The sequence below is a fragment of the Lacerta agilis genome, chromosome 9 (genome assembly GCF_009819535.1).
Source record: "Lacerta agilis isolate rLacAgi1 chromosome 9, rLacAgi1.pri, whole genome shotgun sequence".
NCBI lineage: Eukaryota > Metazoa > Chordata > Lepidosauria > Squamata > Lacertidae > Lacerta > Lacerta agilis.
This window is the reverse complement of record NC_046320.1, coordinates 10,412,656-10,431,280: the sequence shown is the minus strand read 5'-3', so window position 1 is coordinate 10,431,280 and position 18,625 is coordinate 10,412,656. Positions and strand designations below refer to the sequence as shown.

The 18,625-nt window shown below is 47.7% G+C and overlaps 1 protein-coding gene across 1 annotated transcript; it reads left to right on the top strand.

Annotated features, from left to right (window-relative positions):
* The first annotated feature begins 1,856 nt into the window (after positions 1-1,856).
* On the top strand, positions 1,857-18,112 carry LOC117053395 (cholesterol side-chain cleavage enzyme, mitochondrial). Its single transcript, XM_033161087.1, has 9 exons — positions 1,857-2,131; positions 7,835-7,990; positions 9,285-9,484; positions 10,873-11,076; positions 12,981-13,141; positions 14,205-14,371; positions 15,287-15,365; positions 16,394-16,585; positions 17,560-18,112. Exons 1-9 carry the CDS (start codon positions 1,857-1,859, stop codon positions 17,680-17,682), a joined length of 1,557 nt encoding a protein of 518 aa, XP_033016978.1. The 3' UTR covers positions 17,683-18,112.
* The last annotated feature ends 513 nt before the right edge of the window (positions 18,113-18,625 follow it).

The following is an 18,625-nucleotide window of genomic DNA, read 5'->3' as shown; positions in this document are numbered from 1 at the left end:
TGTCGTCCCCTTCTCCTTGTGCCCTCCATCTTTCCCAACATCAGGGTCTTTTCCAGGGAGTCTTCTCTTCTCATGAGGTGGCCAAAGTACTGGAGCCTCAACTTCAGGGTCTGCCCTTCCAGTGAGCACTCAGGGCTGATTTTTGCAAAGCCTGTTGTCTTTGTCCATGGAGTTTTCTTGGCAGGGATACTGGAGTGGCTTGCCAGTTCCTTCTCCAGGTGGATCACATTTAGTCTAAACTCTCCGCTATGACCTGTCCATCTTGGGTGGCCCTGCATGGCATAGCTCATAGCTTCCCTGAGATATTCCAGCCCCTTTGCCACGGCAAGGCAGTGATCCATGAAGGAGAATGTGCATGTTACTTCCAAGCAATTTCAATTTCAAATTCCCACCAACAATCCCTTACGTCTCTTGAATGATGGTCTGGCATATATACAGTGGTACCTTGGTTTATGAATGTCATCCGTACCAGAAGTCTGTTCTTAAACCAAAGCATTCTTAAACCAAGGTGTGCTTTCCCATAGCAGCGGGGGACTCAATCTACACTCAACAGGAAGCAGAACATGCTCCACTTCCAAGGCAAAGTTCACAAACCAAAACACCTACTTCCAGCTTTGCAGCGTTCTTAATCCAAGTTGTTCTTAAACCAAGGTACCACTGTACATAGGGGCTCGGGTGGCGCTGTGGGTTAAACCACAGAGCCTAGGGCTTGCCAATCAGAAGGTTGGCAGTTCGAATCCCCGCGACGGGGTGAGCTCCCGTTGCTCGGTCCCTGCTCCTGCCCACCTAGCAGTTGGAAAGCACGTCAAAGTGCAAGTAGATAAATAGGTACCGCTCCAGCAGGAAGGTAAATGGTGTTTCCGTGCGCTGCTCTGGTTTCGCCAGAAGTGGCTTAGTCATGCTGGCTACATGACCCGGAAGCTGTGTGCGGACAAACGCCGGCTCCCTCGGCTAGTAAAGCGAGATGAGTGCTGCAACCCCAGAGTCGTTCGCGACTGGACTTAACTGCCAGGGGTCCTTGACCTTTACCTTTTTACCACTGTATATAAATCTTGCAAGTTAATATTAATTTCTTTTAATGCATTAATGCGTCTTTCCCTACCCTTCAGGTAAAAGCTTGGATGTTCATGTGATGGGATAATTGGGGAAACGCCCGGAATAAAGACCTCTGTACTTCCAGACTTCCAAAATTGTTCTCTGTGGTGCTATCCTGTGATTTTCAACTGAACAATTTCTATTCTAATAAATAGGATCCTGTTGCAAGGAAGTATGTTCCATTTGGACCATTGCTTGTGTTTTGGGGTTTTGATATATGACTGCAATATAATTTTAGTAAAGGAAGTACCCACCCAGCCCTCTGATTTTCTGTATCTAAAATGCTTTACAAACGGTTTCCAGTGTTACATTCAGCCTGTATATATGTTTAAATAAACCTTGCATCAACGAAAATGCCATCTGTCTCCAGTGACCTTCGTTTCAAGGAAACCGTTCCTAAGGTCTAGATTTAAAATGCAAAAGGTTTCTGCTTCCCTTGCGATTCTCATCGTCATCACTGAATCTGCTTGTATTTAGAATGACTTGTTTTGGTTCATCTCGTGCATAATTTCCCTTCAAACCTACACTTTATCTTAGCCAAAAGTCCTTAAACATTGTTCAAATGAGTAATATCTTAAAAGGGGGAGGGCGAATGGGCTGGGATTTCAAGCCGAATGCTACTGGCCGTTCTGCATCCTTGAAACAGCAGCCCAGCTGCTATAAGAGCCTGGTGTTTGGAGAACTTGCATCATTTCCAAAGGATTCCTCCTCTGGCTCGTTTCTTCTCTCTTCCTTTTTAACTTTTATTCCCTACTGTTGCAATGCAAGCCAGACATGGTTTCTGCATCCCCAGTAGCTTGAGGATCTTATACTGGTCTGAAACTACTCAGCCTCTGGGCCACCGCAGAGTTCATGCAGCTTCTGGAGAGTTGTACCCCTCTCCAATACGGGAGAAAGTGGGGAGGCCCTTTGACCAATTACCTGGTCACTGGAGAAACAGCTGGCTCAACCTGTACCACTTCTGGAAGGAAGACGGCTTCCACAATGTCCACAACATCATGGTAAAGAAGTTCCAGCAATTTGGGCCGATCTACAGGTAAGGGGGTCTCTTTTGGCTGATACGTTCCACCCTCTCTCATTTCTTGGGCTTTCTGAAAAGATTTGCTCATTGCTTTTCCCCCCTTAAAAAAATATGTTTAGGGATACTTTCATTTTCACTAATATATATATATATATATATATATATATATATATATATATATATATATATATATATATATATATATATATCACAATTTTATAGTTCAAATCGGGAAAAATAAATGGTCTGGAAAGAGAAGATTTATTCCAAAAGATGGCTTTTAATTTTTTTTAAAAAAGGAAACCCAGAGGGGGGAAACCACAAATCCTCAGACCAAAATTTGTAGTTCTGCCAAAAAAGAAAGAAAGAAAGAACTGATTATTAAGGACCACAGAAATTATTTTTTAAAAGATATCCAGAAAAGAAGGGGAAGCCTTCCTGTATCCAAAAATAAATGGTAAAACGGGGACGACAACCAGACATTGCCGTATACTTTCAATTGGAATGGGAAGAAGAGAAAGAAAATTAGTGAAATAAGAGAGGGAAGGGGTGCAGGGCGCATCTCCAAGGGGAGGGAGGTTCTGGCGGGGGCGTCCAAGGACGGAGGATCAGGACCGGGAAGCTCGCAGGTGGCCGCTTCTGCCGCTGCCGCCCGTCGCTGTTTCCTCCGCCTCCTTCCCAGGCGCATTTAGATGCACAAAATGTTCAGGGGTTCCCGTCTCCCAAGAAAAAAAGCATTGGATTTGCTCATGGGACCACTTAAGACTAGGTTGCTGTTTAAAACACATCAACTCCCCGCCCGCCCCCCGCTCCGATTCCCGGGAACTGTAGTTTGCGATGAGTGCTGGGAGCAGCGCTATGTGAGGGGTGAACTACAGCTCCCAGGCCTCTTGGGTGGGCAAATGTGCTCCAGTTGTCCTTTTAGAGCAGGGGGTGGCAGCGGGATTGCCCGGGGGGCGCTAAGAGGCAAGGGGGGTGGGCGGGCGCTGGAGGTGTAAATGAGCTTCAGACTTTGAAAAGCTGGTCTCCCGGGATCATCAATTTTGGTCAATTCAACTAAATAGTTTTAACTGGATTTTGAATAAATGTGCAATTGAATGTTGCTGTTTTTTGAATTGTATAGTGTTATTGGCCTCTTCAGTGGGTCATGCAAAAAGCCATTTCTTTCACCCCTGAGCTGTTAGCCTGGAATCTCACACTGACCCAAAGGGAAGTCTGGCCCAAACTGGCTGGCCCTTTGACAAAAGGGTGGCTGCTGAATGGCATTGCCAGAAAAGAGGATACCGTTTTGCATACTATTTGCTAATTGATATGTATAGCTATAAACACACACACACACACACACATTTATACAATGCCAAAGTCAGAGCAAATAAAATCAATTAAGATGCAATAAATCACAGAGTAGCTTAATCAATTATCAGTCAAACAATTAAAACAGTCGAGTGATGTTAGTTAAACAGAAAGAACAAAAATAAGACCTGTTCAGAATTCTATTCAATTCTTGCAACACAGAGTATCCTGGCTGAAATTAGCCATGGCTCTTACGTCTCCTCTGAGTAAATGTTAGTTAAACATAACTCACAGTTATAATTGGAATTGTCACAATAATTACAATTAAAGAGGGGGAATGTTTAAACCAGCCTGCTCAGTTTGTAGAGTTTGTTTTATTTGATCCCCCCCCCCCAATTTTGGTTTTGTATATCAAGAAGACCATGAAGACCGAAAAACCATTGCAGCTTCTTACCATCGGCTTACTATTCCAAAGATCTTTAAACATTGCCTATCCTGATTCAGACCTGTTTCCTTGTTTCCCCTTTGTTGGACATCTTAGATCCAGGGGAATATGAACACACACACACACACACACACACATACATACATACAGTGGACGCTTGGGTTGCGAATGTGATCCATGCGAGAAGCACGTTTGTAACCCGCAGCGCCACTTCTGCGTATGCGCAGGTCGTGATTTGGTGCTCCTGTGCATGCGTGAAGCGGCGAAACCCGGAAGTAACCCATTCCGGTACTTCTGGGTTCGGTGTAAGCGCTACTCGAAAACACGTAACCCACAGCGTTCGCAACATGAGGTATGACTGTATATATTTATGCCATCCATCTGACTGGGTTGCCCAAAGTTCCCAGTTCCCATTGTTTCGTGTACGTTTTCCTTAAGAGAAAGCACTTGCCCACACAGCCCCTACTTTGCATAGAGGAAGACATGGGTGCCGCTGTGCTCTAAACTACTGAACCTCTTGGGTATGTCGATCAGAAGGTCGGTGGTTCGAATCTGCACGACGGGGTGAGCTCCTGTTGCTCTGTCCCAGCTTCTGCCAACCTAGCAGTTTGAAAAGCACACAAGTGCAAGTCTGTGCACTCTGGTTTCCGTCACGGTGTCCTGTTGCGCCAGAAGCGGTTTAGTCCTGCTGGCCACATGACCCGGAAAGCTGTCTGTGGACAAACGCCGGCTCCCTTGGCCTGAAAGCGAGATGAATGCCGCACCCCATAGTCACCTTTGACTGGACTTAACCGTCCAGGGGGCCTTTACCTTTTTACTTTGCACATCAGATCCTGGCTCCTTACTCTCACCCTGTCTTTAGAGATTGTGTGTGTCTTTCAGATAAGTTAATAAAAAATATTTTAGGCCTCAGCAGTACAGGGTGTTTCAAAATGATCGTTCCATCAAATACAATTTACTGCCAGCAATTTTGGTGCGGTTTTTGTTTTTGCTTAGGAACATAAGAGCCTGTTGGATCAGGACAAAAGGAGCCCATCTTAGTTCCACCCTCTGTTCTTCCAGGGGCCCATTATGCGAAACCTGAAACCAGGATCCTTTTCCCTCCCGTGATTTCCAGCACCTGGTATTCAGAAACACTGTGTCTCCAACTGTAGAGTCAGAACATAGCAGTCCCGACTAGCTGCCATCGATAGTCCTCTCCTCCTCCACAAATGTGTCCAATCCTCTTTTGCAGCCGCCCAAGTTGGTGGCAACCACAACCTCTTGCAGGAGAGAGTTCCATGGGTTAACCGTGCTGCTTCAGGACAATTTCAGCATCAGAGAATGAAATAGCAGGTATCATAATGTTAACAGGGATTCATTTCACAAGGCTGGGTGGCCAGAGGACCTGTCTGCCAGCTCAGTCAGTCAGCTGTCCACCTGCTAACTGTGAACAGGTAACTTCAAGGCTCCTCCTCTCTCACTGCCTTGTCTTTAAACTGTAAGCAAAGAAGTTGGAGTTCTTGATTGAAGCTCACACCAAATTAGTAAAAGGGCAAGAACTCAGGCCACCGAAGTAAAATAATATTGCATAATAATAGTAGTTCAAATGATATAGTTGTTTCAAATAGTTTCTTCTGCAAATGGATTTATTTATAAAAGTTTGTACAACAGATGAAGTATGTAGTTTGATCGTACACGTTGACTTTAAGATTGCTGAAGAAGAATTGTCGAAACAGGGCCCTGTCCTGGTCTACATACTCCATCTGTTGTACAAACTTTTATAAATAAATCCATTTGCAGAAGAAACTATTTGAAACAACTATATCATTTGAACTATTATCCAAAATTATTTTACTTCGGTGGCCTGAGTTCTTGCCCTTTTACTAATTTGGTGTGTGTTGTCTTTAAACTGGCCTTGAACCTTTTGAACAGAGGGTGCATTTGCATGGGAACTTGCCCTCTTGACCAGGGGTCAGCAAACTTTTTCCGCAGGGGGCCGGTCCACTCTCCCTCAGCCCTTGTGGGGGGCCGGACTATATTTTGGGGGGGAAATGATGCAAGAGCACCATGAGCCCCAGTGGCTGCTTACCTGTGTCTTGTGAGTGGCAGTGGGACGATGAGCGGCGTGTGAAAGGGCTCCGGAGAGGGGATGCTTAAAACGGCGGCCGCTCGAGCACTGCTGCTGCTGGCACCAACAAAGCCCAGCCCCCTTCCTCCTCTAGGCAGGGCGGGGAGAAGCCAGGAGGAGGGAGGGAGGAGACACCAACGCCATGTGAGAGGGAAGGGAGGGAGAGGGAAAGAACATGCGTGGTAGCAATCCATGCAGCAATTCCCGGACCATCCGCAGGCCGGATCCAGAAGGCAATTGGGCCTGATCTGGCCTGTGGACCTTAGTTTGCCGACCCATGCTCTTGACAGTCTTTTAAACAGAGGGCTGTAAAGTGAGTCATAGAATTGTAGAGTTGGAAGGGAACTTAAGACTGCTTCTCAATCATGTTTCTGTAGCAGCTGGTTGTAGGAGCCCGTGTGGCTTCATTTTTTCAAAGTAATGAGTCTTGTTATCAACAACGTTTTAGGTTAGCTAACCTTAGTTCAACTAACATAAAATAGTTTGGGAGTAATTTCCCCCTACTGCTCTTTATTCTTTCATTGTTTTTTTGCAGCTTTGTTAGTTGGTTTTTGCAGCTTTGATAGCCTTGTCCTACAGTCTCTATAATTAATTTCCCTCTGAGGAAACAGACTATATCCAGTGAAACGAGAAAAGAGCCGGCATCTCGTTAGGGTTTTCGTTTTAGTTGGATATATTGTTGTTAAATTCCATATATAGCTGTTTAGGGGCCCTCACCCTGATTTTTTGAATTTGAGTTTAGTTTATTTTGGTTTATATCTTCGCAACTTCTCCATCTCGTCTCAGGGATTGTCACGGCCGAGTCTTTGTACTTTTATTCTTTGGGATGGAGAAAGGCTTTTCTCCTTCTTGCATGACTCTAGTTGGTGAAGGATACAGCTGTCAACTGCTGCAAGCCGTGACGGCTGGCTGTGTTCTGCCTCCAAGGCTGAAGGCAGCAGCGCTTCTGGAAAACACAGGAGCAGAGTGTGATGCTCTTGTGCTCAGGTCCTCCATGTGGGTTTCCCACTGGATCAACTGGCGGGCCACTCCAAGAGCAGGATGATGGACTAGGTGGGCCATTGGCCTGATCCAGCGGTCTCTCCTTACGTTCTTCCTCCAAAGAAGAGAAGGCATGGGCTTACCTGGGGGGGGGGGCGGCCAGGGGAGGCAGCTGCCCCCCCCCAGAAGCAAAAAAAAAAATTAAAATAAAAAATTAAATGGTTATTGGCAGCCTAAAAGGAAAAAAAGGCTCAAGACTGGTATTTCTCCCCCTCCCAAAATCTCAATAACAATTGAGCTCTTCCGCTCTTGCCGAGACACAGTTGGCCACTGTGTGTGTGTGTGTGTGTGTGTGTGTGTTTTGCGCCGGCTGTTTCCCCCTCCCTCATGCTGACAAAAAGCTGGCATGCCTATCAGAGACCGGATCCTAGCCTGCACCCTGCTTGGTCAAATGGGGATGCAGGCTGAGACTTGGGCAGTGTCAGGGGGCGAATCTGAGGGCTGACCCATGGTCTTAGCCTGGGTTCTCATCCTTCCTCGTCTGCCTGCTTTTTGTATCCACGCTACATCGTGCTGGCAAGAGGAACAGTTTCTAAATTTGCCGGGATTCATCGTTGCAAGGGAGCTTGGGAAACTGAGTTCCCTTGCGTGGTGAGTAGTTCCTTTGCAAGGACTGAGGATCCTGGGAAACCGAGTTTTTCAGCCATTTGGGGCTTTCTGTTTGGGGGGGGGGAAGTTTTTCTGTTTTTTGAAGCTGTTTTTGTTTTTGAACCTGAACGACCATGGCTTGCCCCCCCTCCCTAGTTTTGATCCTGGGTATGCCCCCGAGAGAACGCCTGGGTTGTGAGCAGTTGCAATTGACCCGTGTCCCTCGTTGCTCTTTCTGCAGGGAGAAACTGGGCACCTACGAAAGCGTCAACACCATTGATCCCGAGGATGCGGCTTTGGTCTTTGAAGCGGAAGGCATTTACCCAGAGAGGTTCCTGGTACCACCTTGGACGGCCTATCGCGACTTCCGCAATAAGGCATACGGAGTGCTTCTCAAGTAAGGCCCCAGCGATGTGTTGGGGGGGGGGGGGCAAGAGGGCATTTAGTGACCAGGGAATCTATTAGGGTGGGGATTAACTGCAGAAAAGCATACAAAGTGCACCTGCAGGAAATCTTAGGGGACCACTGTTCATTTTAACGGTGACCGCCAGTCACTGGGAAGTATTATGTTTGAGTCCTGCTCAGAGTAGATCTGTTGAAGTTGATGGACATCCAGCTCAGTGCTGCCTTCCCTAACCACTGCTTTGGATGCTAACTCCTGCCAGCATGTCAGAGGGTTAGGAATGAGGACCGTTCAACCCTGAAACCTAATTATTAATAACTTTCAGGGGGGATTTGAAAATATTCCTGTTTACCCAGGTATTTGGGTGAATCTGACCCCTTTTGACATTCAGATGAGGAGGTCACAGAGGTCAGGAGTCCCTCTCCATGCAGTCACTGGACTTCCTGTAAATGCTGTTTGCTAACACTTATTGGGAGTCCAGGTAATTGCTATTAGTGTAAACTTGGGATCAGTTTATTCGCTGGGATCACCAGGGATTATTCCCTGGGATCAAGGAGGCACTGTCCCTCAAGATGATCATGTGGGGCAACACAGGATGCCTTACCCCACTTGATCACTTCGATGGGCAGAACTGGCCCTGGTGCACATAACACCTGCTCCACTTTCACAAGACCTCCACCTTTCACCACCTACACTTTGGAACTCCCCGCCGATGGATATCAAGCAATTGCCTTTACTGGACTTTTTTTTTTTTTTAGTGCTGGCTAAAACCATTCTTGTCTAGACAAGCCTACCCAGATGCTTAGATACTGGTAGTTGATGCAGCTTTTAACCTGTTTTTAGTCTACAGTGGTACCTCGGGTTAAGAACTTAATTCGTTCTGGAGGTCTGTTCTTAACCTAAAACTGTTCTTAACCTGAGGTACCACTTTAGCTAATGGGGCCTCCTGCTGCTGCCGCCGCACCACCGCCACCAGATTTCTGTTCTCATCCTGAAGCAAAGTTCTTAACCCGAGGTACTATTTCTGGGTTCTGTAACCCGAGATACCACTGTATTTTTATTTTAACATCTTGAAAGTCTTACATTTTTATTAATTCTCCTTATTATGAATTTTATCGCTTTATCTTTTCATTAAAACAAACCTGTTTTGAGGGTTTTCTTTTTGCAATAATAAATGTCATGAAATAAATAAGTAATATGAAATGATGTAAGACCCTGCATAAGTTTCTCCTCCATTTCCCAGGGATGCCTCCTCGCTGATCCTTCTGTTTCTCTTTTGCCTGCTTAGGAGTGGCGAGAGTTGGCGCCATGACCGCCTGGCCATGAACAAGGAGGCCCTGTCCCTCAAGATGACCAATCACTTTGTGCCTCTCCTGAACGAGGTGTCGGAAGATTTTGTCCAGAGAGTGCACACACAGATCCAAAGAAGTGGGCAGGGAAGATGGACGGCTGACCTTAGCAACGAGCTGTTCCGGTTTGCTCTGGAGTGTGAGTGGGCAAGGGGGCTTGATAGGAGGGAATATATTGCAGGAAGGTGTGCTAGATGACCCCCAGGTTCCCTTCCAACTCTGTCGTTCTATGATTCCAGGAATAAACAGTGTCTTGAGAAAGGAAACTGATGCATCCACTACCACAGGCAGCATGGTTTCCAAATACCAGTTGCTGGAAGCCACAGGAGGGGAGTGTGTAGGTCTTCCACTGCTTATGGGTTTCTCCCTGGGGCAGCTGGTCAGCCCCTGTGAGAACAGGATGCTGGACTAGATGGTCCATTGGCCTGATCCAGCAGACTCTTCTTATGAGGAACGGCTTAGGGAGCTGGGTATGTTTAGCCTGGAGAAGAGAAGGTTAAGGGGTGATATGATAGCCATGTTCAAATACATAAAAAGATGTCATCTAGAGGAGGGAGAAAGGTTGTTTTCTGCTGCTCCAGAGAAGCGGACACAGGGCAATGGATTCAAACTACAAGAAAGACGATTCCACCTAAACATTAGGAAGAACTTCCTGACAGTGAGAGCTGTTCGGCAGTGGAATTTGCTGCCAAGGAGTGTGGTGGAGTCTCCTTCTTTGGAGGTCTTTAAGCAGAGGCTTGACAGCCATCTGTCAGGAATGCTTTGATGGTGTTTCCTGCTTGGCAGGGGGTTGGACTGGATGGCCCTGGTGGTCTCTTCCAACTCTATGATTCTTCATCCCTGCCTGTCCTTGCTATGGTGCTGCTGAGGCCAAGGACAAGATGGCGCCCTCCCACAGGGCACATGCAGAAACCTTCCATAGGACATTGTCTTCCACTGCAGGCTAGCCTAGGGGCTACAGGGCAGGCCACACGCCACTCAGCTCTGGCCTCTTCTGCTACCTCAGCACCTGGTGCCTCACTCTGCCTCACTGTAGGACTGGCCCTAAATACATCAGTGGTGTCCAAACATTTTTCAAAGAGGGCCAGATTTGATGAAGTGAAGGGCAGTGAGGGCCGGCCAGAGGGCCAACCGTGGTTGTTGAGCTTTTCTTAGGATTGAAGTTGTTGAGCTTTTTTTTTTAGGATTTTACCCCAGGAAATAAACTGCCACGGGGACTGGATTAAACCGACCGGTGGGCCGGATTAGGCCCCCGAAATGGACTTTGGACATGCCTGGTTCAGCCACTGTGAGAAGAGGATGCTGGGCTAAGGCTTTTCTGATGTTCTTGAGATCTTAAAAGTCCACTGTGCAACGACACCCAGCCACAGGAAACCGTAAAATTGTAGGGATGGAAGGGACCCAAAGGGTCATCTGTGGGATGTGCGGCCAAAGTGCTACCCATTTGACTCCCACCCCCATTTGGACAGAGTATGGGACGTTTCTGTACAGCAGGGATTCATTTTCTCCCTCTGCCCTTTCGCCCAGCGGTGTGCAATGTCCTGTACGGTACCCGCCTGGGCCTCCTGCAGGATGTCATTGACCCAGAGAGCCAGCAGTTCATCGATGCCGTAACCATGATGTTCCACACTACCTCGCCGATGCTGTATCTCCCGCCAAGCCTTCTGCGCAGGATCAACTCCAAGATCTGGGTGGACCATGTGAAGGCCTGGGACATCATCTTCCAGCATGGTGAGCATGTGTTTACATGGAGCCCCAAGGATGGGGCACCTTTCTAAGACCAAGGGCCGCTTGCCCTTCTGGGCAACCTCCCAGGGGTCGCATGCCAGCCATGGGTGGGGCAGAACAGGAAATGCAAGTTTTACCTTTGTGCAGTAGGCTAGTCCTTAAACACGCTCAGATTTCTCCCTCTCCTTCATTCAGGTCAGCAAGAAACATGTTGCTTTAGTTGCTTTCCTGCATTGTAGCGGGTTGGGCTAGAAGACCTCTGTGATCCCTTCCAACACCAGTTCTAAGATTCTATGATTATCAGAGTTCAAGAACACATCCACTCTAAGGGAAATATCTACAACTAGAAAAGAGTTCTCCGATTTATTTTTCCTGACTCTGATTTATTTTACAAAACAAAGTTGGTAAAACAAATGAAGTGTCACGAGATCAAGGTCTTTCAGGAAACAGATAACTTGTTAATAATTACACTAAATCTAGTGGATGCTACAGTATTCTAAGGTAAAGGTAAAGGGACCCCTGACCATTAGGTCCAGTCGTGTCCGACTCTGGGGTTGCAGTGCTCATCTCGCTTTACTGGCCGAGGGACCTGGCGTTTGTCCGCAGACAGCTTCCGGGTCATGTGGCCAGCATGACTAACCTGCTTCTGGCGAACCAGAGCAGCGCACGGAAACGCCGTTTACCTCCCCCCCCCCCCGGAGCGGTACCTATTTATCTCCTTGCACTTTGATGTGCACGGCTTCTTTTAAACTTCAGTAGCTTATTTCTGTCATTGCTCTTCCATTAGGTGTTACAGGTTCCTAGACTAGATGGTAAATGCTCTGTTTATTTCCAGACTCCTTTCTCTAGCCATAGGTGTTTTCCTCAGGGTGGATGTCGCACACACAGACCAGAGCCAGCCTTCCCTAACTTTCCCTCCAGCTCCCTCTTAAAACATCTCCCCCTCCCTTCAAACGGCTCCTTTTATTCTCTCTCCCAAAGTGATGGCTCTCGATAGCCAATCAGAGAGAGGGTCCGGCCCTTGGGCGGAATTCCGAGGCATGGCACCACCAGACTGGCTCTGCTGTCCGTCACACCAGGCCAGAGATGTTCATTTCCCACTGATATGGGAAAAAACGAGAGCAGGAGTGGAGAACCGCTGGCCCTCCAGTTGCTATTAGTTAGAGGCATGGGCCGTGGCCAGGGATGATGGGAGGAGTTGTCCAGGGACATTTGGAGGGCCACAGGTGCCCCACACCTGAAAGAGCAACATGGCAAAGAGTAGCTCCAAGCTCCACCTGGGGGTGGAGGAGTGGGAAAGAAGGCCTTTGAGGTGCTTCAATGAATCGCAGGAATGGTTGTCTGAGCAGTTGAAGGAGAAGGGGAGGGGGACAGAGCAAGGGAGACTCAGATCCCCAGCTTGCCTTCAGCATCAAGGCTACATCTAGGAACGTGTAAACATCAGAAGCTGACATATGGTCATTTATCCGTTTTGCCCTGTGCTATCCATGCTGCGTTCTCCAAGGTCACAAAGTGAGGTCTTAATTTATTTGGAAATGCTTTTCGTTAACTTGTAAAAGAACAGTAAGAACAGAAGAAGGAGGCTCCTGGATCAGGCCAATGGCCCTTCTAGTGCAGCATCCTGTTCTCACAATGGCCTATGAAATGCTTCTTAGAATCTCATTTGTTCGTTCGGGTCTTCCCCTCTGGAGCAGCAGAAAGCAAGCTTGCTCCATCTTCCATGTGACAATCTCCTCTTCTCCAGGCTAAACACCCCCAGCTCCTTCAACTGTTCCTCCTAAGTCTTGGTTTCCAGACCCTTGGTCACCTTCCCTCTGCACACCTTCCAGCTTGTCAACATGCTTCTTAAACTGTGGTGCCCAGAACTGGACACACAGCACCCACTTTCTTCCTCTCCGTCTCACCAGCTGACAAGTGTATCCAGAACATCTACCGAGACGTCCGCCTGAAACGGAGAAGTGACCAAGAGTACACAGGCATTTTGTCCAGCCTCTTGCTGCAGAACAAGCTGCCTCTCGAGGATACGAAAGCCAGCGTCACAGAGATGATGGCAGGGGGTGTAGACACGGTAAGGGGAGAGGCTGGCAGCCAGGGCTGTTGGCAACAAGTGTGAGTTGTAGAGATGCTGGCTTTAAAGGAGTCCTGAACTGAATTTCTCAGCGATGCCTGCCTCTAAACCAAACGGTTACAGGAAACACATAGCACCCGTTTCACATTTGTAAGAACTTAGTTTTATAGTGTTACACTCTGGAACTCCCTGCCTATTGAAATCAAGCAGGCACCTTCGCTGTACTCTATTCGGTGAAACATCCTTGTCGAGACAAGTCCACCAGATGTTTAGAAAGTCGATGTGAATGTTGTTGTAAGAGAAAATCTGCCCTTATTCCCTTATGGGGTACACAAGAGCCCTTGCAAAGTCCTCTGCAGGTTCTCCATTGGTAGGAGTAAAAAACAGAGGCCAACCAGAGAAAACTAAGAAGCAAAGCAACTAGTAAGCTTGATCTTTATTGAAGCTGTTGCAACAATGGTGTTTTCAGGGAAAAAGACCCAGAACAAAGCAAGCATGCTCTTATAAAGACATTTCAAAATCCCCCTGGAGTCTAGCCCACCCCCAGGAACATCAATCACGGAAGAGATGCATCACACCTACACTACACAAAAAGGCGTTATCTGATGTCTCTTCTCAGTAGCCTGGCCATTCCTTTGAGATGTTAATCTTCTTTAATTCCTGGAACAATTAAATCCCTCAACCCTCCTTTGGTCATTTTGAGAGTCAAAATGGTGTGAGGCCTGTCTGCCTCAGACATGTGGCCTGTTAGCTTGGAAAATTAATAACAATTATAATATATATATAAAAGAATTGTAAATTCTTATAACAATGTTAATCTGTTTTTAGTCTATCACTGATTTTTTTGACTTGTTTAAAATAATTGTTTTTACTGATAATTTTATGCTTTGTTGCTGGAAACAGCTTTGAGAGGTTTATCTTACAACCAAGCAGTGTATAAATTTTATGAAACAAGCTGATACGTTTGAAGAAGGTATCAATCCAGAGTGTACAAATATTTGGGACAGAAGCCAGCCCAGTATCTCCTTCCTTCTCCCCCCATTGATTCCTGGTGTGCTTCCAGACTTCAATGACCCTCCAGTGGGCAATGTATGAATTGGCCCGGGCTCCTGGCCTGCAGGAGCAGCTGCGGTCGGATATCCTTGCTGCCAGGTCTTCTTCCCAGGGGGATGTCCTGAAGATGTTGAAATCTGTGCCGCTGATCAAAGCTGCTATCAAGGAGACACTGAGGTAGGGCAGCGGGCGATGGGGCGGTCCCTGTCTGTGGTGGGAGGATTGCTGCATAGGGGGGCAACCACTTAGGCTCCAAAGGCTGCCTGCGGTCTAACTTTGGGTGGGGGGCAAGGAGGGGAAGAGGGGGGTGGTAGGAAGTCAGCAAGAGAGAGAGTGTGGTGTAGAGCCAGTGTGGTGTAGTGGTTAAGAGCGGTAGACTCATAATCTGGTGAACTGGGTTCGCGTCTCCGCTCCTCCACATGCAGCTGCTGGGTGACCTTGGGCTAGTCACACTTCTTTGAAGTCTCTCAGCCCCACTCACCTCACAGAGTGTTTGTTGTGGGGGAGGAAGGGAAAGGAGAATGTGAGCCGCTTTGAGACTCCTTCGGGTAGTGAAAAGCGGGATATCCAATCCAAATCCAAACTCTTCTTCAAGAACAAATGGGGTTGGCAGGAATGGGGAGGGAGAAAAGCACCCCCCCCTAGCTTTAACAAAGCATGTGCTCCACCTCTGAGCTTTGGGAGGCCTGGCTCAAGATCACGTAACCATTACACAGGGAAGAGGGAGCAAGCTTCCTTTCTTCTGCTCCAGAGGGCAGGACCCAAACCAGCAGATTCAAACGACAAGGAAGGAGATTCTGACTAAACACCAGGGAGAATTTTCTGATTGTAAGAGCTGTCTGACAGTGGAACGGACTCCCTCAGAAGGTAGCGGGCTCTCCTTCCTTGGTCATTTTTAAACAGAGGTTGGATGGCCATCTGTCAGGGATTATTTTGCTGGGGTTCCTGCATTGCAGAGGGTTGGACTAGATGACCCTTGGGGGTCCCTTCCTGTTCTGCAATTCTATGCTATTACCCCTGGGGTCAAGCTCTCCAGAGTGGATTAGGGCTGAGTGGATGAATGTCTCCCCCCCCCCCCGTTCTTTCCCGAAGGCTCCACCCGGTCGCAGTGACGTTACAGAGATACCTGGTGAAAGACATCATTCTTCAGAATTACCATATTCCTGCCAAGGTGAGTAGCCAGGTTGGAAAGGCACCATTCTTTGATCTATCATTACCGTTGTGATGCTGTGTGTTGATAACGATGCCATGATCCAATTCAGTGATCAGCAAAGATTTTCTGTTTTCCTGGGCCTTAGGGTGGCATCATGGATATGATTGTACCCTTAGACCCATTTTAAATATCTTAATGTGACTTGATGGCTGCATTTTCATTATTACTACTACTTGGTTGTGACTCGCTTAGGGACTTTAGTGGGAAGAGGAACATATATTTAATAAAGTGAGCCAAGCCAAGCCTAATCTAACCACCAAAGGGGAATTTGGATAATAATAATAATAATAATAATAATAATAATAATAATAATAATAATAATAATAATAATAATAATTTATTTATACCCCGCCCATCCGGCTGGGTTTCCCCAACCACTCCGGGCGGCTTCCAACAGAACATTAAAATGCAATAATCTATTAAACATTAAAAGCCTCCCTAAACAGGGCTGCCTTCAGATGTCTTCTAAAGGTCTGGTAGTTGTTTTTTTCTTTGACATCTGGTGGGAGGGCGTTCCACAGGGCGGGTGCCACTACCGAGAAGGCCCTCTGCCTGGTTCCCTGTAACTTGGCTTACCGCAGTGAGGGAACCACCAGAAGGCCCTCGGAACTGGACCTCAGTGTCCGGGCAGAATCATGGGGGTGGAAACGCTCCTTCAGGTATACTGGACCGAAGCCATTTAGGGCTTTAAAGGTCAGCACCAAGACTTTGAATTGTGCTCGGAAACGTACTTGGCAGCAAGATGTGTGAGTAGGGTGGCATCAATGGCGGACCTTGCCGTCTCAAATTTCAGTGGCACCCTGTGCAACTCCAAAATCCGGTGCTCCCCCCACCTTTCACCTTCCATGGGACGTCATAGTTGTGGCACCTGCTGTGGTGTCCCCGAAGCTCCATGTCTGGTGTTACCGAACCGCCATGTGGCAACATACATGAAAAATCTGAAAACCTAGGTAAATATTCACTAACCCCTTTCCTCCTCTGCACAGACATTGGTCCAGGTGGGACTTTACGCGATGGGCCGGGATCCCAGGTTTTTCACCAAGCCCGAGCAGTTCAACCCGCACAGGTGGCTCCAGACGGACTCCACGTACTTCCGGGGGCTGGGCTTTGGCTTTGGCCCACGCCAGTGCCTTGGGCGCCGCATTGCTGAGCTAGAGATGCAGCTCTTCTTGACAAACGTGAGTCTGGCCCTGCCTCCCCTGTGACATGAATAACCAGGTGCGCCAATATAGGATGGGGGATGCCTGGCTTGGCAGCAAGACGTGTGAGAAGGAGCTAGGGGTCTTAGGAGACTGCATGAGTCAACCGTGTGATGCAGCTGCAAAAAAGGCCAATGCAATTCTAGGCTGCACCCACAGAAGTCTTTTGTCCAGATCAAGGGAAGTTATGGTACTTTCTCTGCTCTGCTTTGGTCAGACACCACCGGGAGTCCCATGTCCAGTTCTGAGTACCAAAGGAATGGAAAATTAAGGAGCCATTGAAAAAGGCTCATCACACCCAATTCTTTTTTTTATTAGCTTAAATTTGTATCCCATCTTTCCACTGAAAGATGTGGCAGGTGGCATCTTGATACAAAGACAGCTACCAAGAGCATACTGCTGTATCCAACTTACCTGTTCAGAATAGCCCTGTTGAAATCAATCGTGTACAGTAGTACCTAGTTGTGAGTCTGCCCCGTTTAGCGTCCATTTCGTGGACCGCCCACGGCAAACCTGGAAGTACCGGAACAGGTTACTTCTGGGTTTGCTGCTCGTGCACAAGCGCTAAATTGAGCTTTGCGCATGTGCAGAAGTGCAAAACCGCTCATGCGCAGAGCGACACTTTGTCGAGTGTCCCTTTCGTCGAGCGTCCAGGGCTCTGGAACGGATCCCGGACTAATTGCATGGATTTGGGTTTACTGTCAGTAATACTGAGACACAATCTGTATTTTTCTGTTCAGTGAAAGAAAAAGGATCTCTATCTATCTATCTATCTATCTATCTATCTATCTATCTATCTATCTATCTTAGTCTCTGAGATTTAAAACTTGCTGCCCTGGGTATGGTCCTCCAAATGTGAGTCTTGGGGATCCTGGCTATGCCCTCACAAGCCCACTTGATCACACCCTGGTACTAAATGCTTCTCTTGACTCCTTTTCCTTCCATCTCTCTAGATGTTGGAGAACTTCAAGATTGAGACCAAGAGGGGAGTGGACATCAACACCACTTTCAACCTCATCTTGGTTCCAGACAAGCCCATCCAGTTGACCCTACGGCCTCTGGACTCCCAGCTGTGAAAACAGAGGGAGTTGGGGCTAGGCAAGGCACACGGAGCCTCCTTCAAGCACTCTAAGGGGGATGGGGAGCTGCCTGACCGCTCCACTGATATCTGTGCATAAAGATCCCTGGGTGTCCAGTGGCCGCTTTCCCCAAATGCAAAAATGGGAGACACTAGCATTGAGGTAAATAATTTGGGGTGGGACTCCTTGACTCACATGCAGTACAATTTAGACCAGGGCTCCGCCCACCACTGGAACAGTGGCCCCCAGAGCTGAGAAAGGTTGCCCACCCCGATTTAGACACTGGAAGGAAAAAGCATGCTTGATGCACAGGTCTTCCCAAAGTCTTAGGGCCAAGCCAGATGCAAGTCTAGAAGGCTTAAGAATGTTAGAAAACTCTGCTAGATCAGGCAGATCAGCGGTTCAACACCCAGCTTCTTGCAGTGCTGTGGGGGGGGGGGGCTCCACAAACAGGCCTTAGGTCTCCTAAGCTGCTGCCCCCTCGTCCAGCAACAGTGGGGCATGACTGCCTCTCAAGACGGGTCTTCTACTGAGCCAGCAGCTGTTGACTGACTTCCACTCCAATAAATTTGTTGAATTCCCAATTAAAGCCACTGGTGGCAAATGTCACAAATCAACCGCATGTTGTACTGCACTGTGAACATGTGCTACAGTGACAATAAAGTATTTCTATTCTATTTCTATTGTGTGGAGAAATTTGTTCTTTCCCCTGTCTTTAACCCCCCGCCAATCAATTTCAGTGGGTGAAATGTTCACTTCCGAGGGGCATCTGGTTTGGAATTCAGTCTCGACTGCCTTAGAACTCAGCCCAAACTAGCCCCCAAATTTGTCCGGGAAACAGAAGAAGCCAAGCCAAGGCGATCCGATCTGAGTTTGGGGGAACTCACTTGTTGCCGTTAAGAGCACCCGTTATTCAGGCAGGCATTGTCTGGGGATGTAG